The 6,674-nt window shown below is 34.1% G+C and overlaps 1 protein-coding gene across 1 annotated transcript; it reads left to right on the top strand.

Moving 5' to 3' along the window:
* The first annotated feature begins 3,753 nt into the window (after window positions 1-3,753).
* LOC103426974 (U-box domain-containing protein 4-like) lies at window positions 3,754-5,020 on the top strand. The gene has a single exon (XM_008365054.4). It carries the CDS (start codon window positions 3,941-3,943, stop codon window positions 4,898-4,900), a length of 960 nt encoding a protein of 319 aa, XP_008363276.2. The 5' UTR covers window positions 3,754-3,940; the 3' UTR covers window positions 4,901-5,020.
* Window positions 5,021-6,674: the final 1,654 nt, after the last annotated feature.

The following is a 6,674-nucleotide window of genomic DNA, read 5'->3' as shown; positions in this document are numbered from 1 at the left end:
GGGCTTTGTCCTAATCATTAAATAAACTTTCTATATAGTTTTTGGTTAAAATTCAAAGTTTTGGAGCCCTTATCATTAGTTTTCTTTAAAAAAAAAGCAAAATTATTTTTATGAAAAATTACTTTAGTGCTGATTATAATAAATTTTTTTTGCACATAAAAGTATAACAATATTTTTTTATACCTTTAATCGATAAAAAAATATTATATTAATAACTAAATAATTAAGGGAACTTTAACGAAAATCCACATTTTTATACTAAAAAGTCAATCTTGTTACTATTCATTTTATCATTTATTTTGTTATTTTCGTTAAAACTAAAAGTTTTCAAGCTCTTTTCATTAGTTTTCCTAATAATTAATGGAGGGTAATGTTGTTTCTTTGTCCTTCATATCTCATCAGGAATATTTCCATCTTATCTAAATCTGGTAGGGCAGCATGTGAACGTAACGTTCAAATATGTTGCATTACATAAAAAAATCATATAATAAAATAAATAGCAATTAGCAAAGATTGATGTAAGACTCATGTCACAACTACTGACAGGTCTTATATTTCCTCCGATCATGAGAACATCTTATATGAAATGTATATTAGGTGACGTCTCGTTTTTAATAATATGATATAATGTACTAAAAAAATGACACATATTATTTTTTATTAAAATAAAATATCTTCGTGACAGTTAACCTCGATTCATAAGAGTCATTATCCTCTTTTATATAATATAAGAAAAACTAATGAAAATTATTTGAAAATTTTGAATTTTAATGATAAGTACAAAATAAAGGGTAAAGTGAATAATACCAGAATTGACTTTTTAGTGTAAAAATATGGTTTTTCGTTAAAGTAAACAATACCAAGAGCGTTTCGTTAAAATTCTTTATAATATATCCTTGAGATAGCATTAACTCTTGGTGCCACACCTTCAAGCTTCCTTCTTTCCATGGTCTAAAATATCCATAATATCCCGATATTTCCATTGAAATTTCCGTGTTTTTGGACTACCGATATTTCCGATATCATCGATATTTTAGACCTTGCTAAGTCACTCATGTATCTTACCATACAATGTATAAAGTGTAAAATATTGTACTAATTCATTATACATAAATGATTATGGTGTGTTTAAATTTCTTTCATTAATTATTACATATTTTCTACACTTACAATGTTTGCTAGCTCGCTATATAATCAACTTAAATCAGTTATATCTATCATGCAATGTATTTCCTTCCAATTTTTTGTGATAAACTAATAGATAATTGACTAAATAAACATCTTGCAAAGTTTCAATAAAAATTTCCAAGTTTTCCTTACAATTTCCGTGGTTTTTATTTAATTTTTATCAATATCGATAATATCCCAATATTTCCATCGAAATTTTCGTGTTTTTGGACTACCGATATTTCCGATATCATCGATATTTAATATCTTGCTTCTTTCTATATATATTATTATATGTTTGATTCGATTCAATCAAGAGCCAACCTACACCGAATACTTGGTTAAATAATAATATATTTCTTTCTCTCTTAATTTATATTTCTCTCTTTCTTAATTTGTTTTCAGTAATTACACATATTCTCAGAATTCATTTATAGACCACAGATCGTCGGATGGTTGATATCTAGTTATCTACCAAACCAACAGCTTTCCAGGTAATTGGCCAGCCGTTGACATTTCAATCGATAAGTCAGGACATTACAACAACAATAAAATTGATTCATATAAGTCGTTCTCCTTTTACAAAAATTATGAAGTTAATGCGTGTGAACTCGAACAACCATCCCCATTCCCTTTCCCCACCACAATTAAATTTATTTTCTTCATTTCATGAATCATATCATGCAGTTAGGTAGTCATCCTTTTGGAAAATAAAGTAACAAAGTAAATTCTCCAATTTCTGTAGACTATATACAAAATATAGGTATACATCCACCATTATTTTGTCAAACTATCAATTTAATCCATAAATGAAATGAATTCATATTTTATATGTGTTACTGAATACTACAGGACCAACTCTTGTCAACCATTTTTATTAAGTGACACTTCTGCCCTAATTTTACTATTATTAAAAGATAAGAGGGTTTGAAACTATTACCTCAAGTAAGGAACATAACATGTTATATGTAATATAAGTACAACTGATGAACAAAAAAAGAGAGATTGCATTCACACACCTCAAATTACTTATTCCACACCTTTTTAACTTTTTAATATTTTCTACACACCACTAACACTTGATAGAAAAATATTAAAAAATTAAAAAGGTATGGGAGAAGTAATTTGGGGTGTTTGAATATAATCTCCTCAAAAAAATTGTTGGGTAGAGATGGAGGTTTTAATCCAAATAATCCCAGAAAAAAATGATTATAATAAAAATTTGGCTTAATTGTAATAACGAGCCCTTAATTTCTACATGAGTTACAGTTTTAATTGGTCCACCAACTTAGGGTTCGTTTAGATGTGCTTTTAAAATGACTGAAAGTGCTTTTAGAGAAAATATTTTTTGGTTCCAAAAGCACTTAAAGTGCTTTCTGCAAGAAGCACTAGTTATGTGTTTTTTCTAGGTAGCACTTTAAGTGATTTTCCAGAATTTATTTGCATTTTTACTAATGATTGGTTCCAAAAACATTTTCACCAAAAGCGTTTTTAGTCATTTTAAAAGTACATCCAAACAAGCTCTTAAATTCTTCAACTGTCGACCAAGTTAAGGTCTTCTTCCAAACAATCGACCAAATTAAATTATCATCGTCATAAAAAAAAATGAACATATATTTTTAAAGGATCTAGAAAATATAGGTTGGCCTGATCCTTCCTAAACTTACAATTTGTGACCATGTCTCTCTCTCGCAATTAATCCTATTAATTATAGGAAAACTAATGAAAAGAGTTTGAAAATTTTGAGTTTAATGATAAGGACAAAATAAAAAGTAAAGTAAATAGTACCAGGTTTGACTTTTTAGTGTAAAAATGTGGTTTTTCCGTTAAAGTGAACAGTATCATGGGCTTTTCGTTAAAACTTCCATTAATTATTTGCGTCAAAATAAGAGTTATTATTGTACAGTAAAAACCCTATTAATCATTTACTCTTTTTATTAATTTCTTGTTTTATTTTATTTTTTTAGTTATTTATTTATTGTAAGCAATATCTACACTAATTTACTATGTATATTGAGAAGGAGTGGAGAGCTTGAACTGCATGATTAGAAAGAGAAAGTTGGGGCAATCCGCGGCTTCGTTATTTGTTGTTAGAAATACTTGGCTACTCAAAGATAAGTAGGTACTTCTACTCAAAAAAATTCAAAATAGTTTGTTGTCAATTTATAGAACCTCCTATTTTATAATCAGAACTGTTCATACTATAAATCACCCTATAAAGATCGCTTTTGTAAAAAGTCAATTAAAACTAAGGTCGTTTAATTATCAAACCGTTTAAAAACAAATGAACAGTATTGGTAAAATCATTATATACACCTTCTATGTATTTGCTATAATAGATTGACTAAACGACCTTAGTTCTTTTTTTTTTTTTTTTTGCAGAGATGATATTTATAATGTGATTCATAGTATAAACGGTTCTGAGTCAAGCACAAAGCTCCGTGATTAAAATACTAAAAGCTTTAAGTATGAGTTCCTACTATTTTTTAGTAGTCAAGTATTGTTCTCGTTGTTAATTGACATGCAAATTTGGCGGGGATAGTGAAGAAGATTAGTATATATGCACAAAAGAGTTGATCATTTCCGACTTTGTAACTTTTCAACTCGCTGGCACTTCCTTTTCAAACACAACTAACCCACCACCACCGGCACCAATACCATTAATACTCCTTTCTCCTATTAAAATCGTATCCCTTTCCTCTTGCGATCATCCCAACAAACCCAAAACCGGAAATTCCAACTCCAAACACAATCAGACACAGACATCGCAAACATGGAAGTGAAGCTCGATACGGTTCCGTCCCTGGTCTCCAAGCTCAGCTCTGTCTCCTCCCAAACCCGAGCCGACGCCCTCAAAGAGCTTCGCCTCATCACCAAGCTCGAACCGGACAGCCGTCCCTTCGTTGCCGAATCTGGCGCCATCCCTTACTTGTCCGAAACCCTCTTCGACTCCTCCCCTTACCTCCAAGACGACGCCGCCGCCACCCTCCTAAACCTCTCCATCTCCTGCCGCGACTCCCTCATCTCCACACAAGGCCTCCTCGATTCTCTCTCCCACTCTCTCCGCCAACACGGCTCCCCTTCCTCCTCCCCCTCCGCTGTCCAGTCTTCCGCCGCCACCCTTCACAGCCTCCTCGTCGTTGACGACTACCGCCCCATCATCGGCTCCAAGCGCGACATCGTCTACTCCCTCATCGACATCGTCAAGTGCCCTAACTCGCCGCCGCGGTCTGTGAAGGACTCGCTGAAGGCGCTGTTCGGGATCGCTCTCTACGCGCCCAACCGCATCGCCTTGGTGGAGCTCGGGGCGGTTCCCGCGCTTTTTACATTGGTAGTGAAGGACGGGCGGGTGGGGATCGTGGAGGACGCCACGGCGGTGATCTCGCAGGTGGCGGGGTGCGAGGAGAGCGAGGAGGCGTTTCAGAGGGTTTCCGGGATAAGGGTTTTGGCGGATTTGCTGGATCTCTCGACCGGATCGAGCTTGAGGAGCAAGGAGAACGCGGTGGGGGCGCTGCTCAATTTGGCCACGTGCGGCGGAGATTGGGGGCTGAGGGAGGTGAGGGAGGAGGGGATGGGAGTGGTGGATGGGGTTGCTGACGTAGCGGAGAATGGCGGCATAAAAGCGAAGAGCAAGGCAGTTGCGCTGCTGAAGGTGATTGATGGCGGGAGCGGATGCATTGCTAGCGTTTTTAGAGATCCACGGTTTGATTCTTTACTAAACCAAACTTTGTAAAATTTGGTTTTTTCAAAGATTTTTTTTTTATTTTTTTTATTTTTAAATTTTTATGATGAGTGATGTAGATATTGTAGACTCTTACGAGTTCAATGATAATTGTTAGGAATGATTGATTTACATCTTGAGATAGTGATGTTGAATTCATTTATAGATTTTGTATGAATATTATTAGATGCCAATAGTTTAAATCTAACGCATGCATGTGATCCAATATCTTAATGAAAATAAATAGGGTGTTAAATTTCTATATTTGAAACTCCCATCCCTTAAATATTGTAATAGTTTCGAGCACTTTTCCATTCCTAAATAATAATAATTTAAAAAAAAAACTGTTTAGACCAACCCAATTTATGGTTCTTGTTTTAGAAAAAATAAAGCATTGTTGATCTCGATCGTTTAGATTTGTGATCGAATTATAGTTATTGACACTAAGTTTGATCAAACTTAGTAAGCTTGTAGCCTTGCCAAATGCATTTTTCTTCTTGTAATTGGGTTTAGGGTTTTCGTAATCTTCGATCATGCAATTAAATTGGTTCGTGATTTATGTGATTAATTAAGGGCATGAATTACGGTGCATATTAGCGGAAGCCCTAACACTATGTTTGGATGAAGCAATTTAAGATTACTATGAAATTTTAAAATGGCGGAAATTGAAATGACGGGATTTTATTTTCTAGAATTTGTGAATTTTCTTGTTTGGTTAACCTAAAAGAATAATGGAATTGAATTCGGAATTTGTTATTTTTAAACTCTCAATCATAGAAATTGGGAAATGACACCTATTTACATGGAATTTAAACTTGGGAATTGGAGGTCCCAAATTCCAAGTTGTTTTTCCACGCGGAAATTCTAAATTTCTATGTTTATGAATCCAAACAAGGGAATTGGTGCATGTCAATTATAAATTCTGATTTTAATTCAAATTCGAAGTTTATTTCCATCATCCAAACGTAATGTAAAGTGTTTTGGAGCTTTATTTATCCTTTATTTATGCATAATTTCAAGGGCTCAAATTAAATAATTGGAAGGATTTTGTGGAAGAGATTCGAAGAGGATCTCTTTCCAGAGGAGAGGCTTCCTTTGGATAAATTTGCACACAATTTGTTTTACGGTTTATCTTTCTGGCTTAGTGTTAATTAATCTATCACCAAGAAGTTAAGCCCCTTTTGTTGACCACCAAAATGGATGAAATCTTTACAAGATGAATTTTATCTACAAAAATGTTATTAGAGAGATGGTACAAGTGATAGTACAACTAGATTGTAAGTGTAGGACTACTCTTTTACTTAAGGTGTTGAGTATATTTTTTTTTCTAAACAAATAATAGTATCTACACTAAGGGGGTGAAGGAGTTGAACCATAATAATGTGGTTCAACTTTGCCTTTTGCGAAAATTGAACCTAAGACCTCTTACTTACAAGTGAAGAAAAATACTACTAGACCATATTGTCACGCTCCGATCCCGACATACGTCCCGAATCGACACGCAATGTCACCAAATACTCGTATATTTAACATACCCCGCCTTCGGGATATGAATAAAGCACCACTCAAGGTCCAAATTGCGTAGTAATTTTCGTATACTTTATGGCTGCATCTAACCTCCTTCTTAGACTGCCTACGTACCCTCAACAGGGATTAAGCCATTCATAGTTCTTCCTTCGCTACAACTCGACATATATCACAATCCGTTCAGGCCGAAAGGCATAACATTCCTCAATTAAACATATGGACTTCACAAGCATGAATTATTCAATTCAAGCTACATAAT

Source organism: Malus domestica, chromosome 02 (genome assembly GCF_042453785.1).
Source record: "Malus domestica chromosome 02, GDT2T_hap1".
In the NCBI taxonomy this organism is placed as follows: Eukaryota; Viridiplantae; Streptophyta; class Magnoliopsida; order Rosales; family Rosaceae; genus Malus; species Malus domestica.
The sequence above is the reverse complement of the archived record's forward strand: the minus strand, read 5'-3'. Positions and strand labels throughout refer to the sequence as shown.

Bases quoted from the DNA above. Each gene is read 5' to 3' on its own strand.
- LOC103426974 (XM_008365054.4), top strand. From the start codon at position 3,941: ATGGAAGTGAAGCTCGATACGGTTCCGTCCCTGGTCTCCAAGCTCAGC.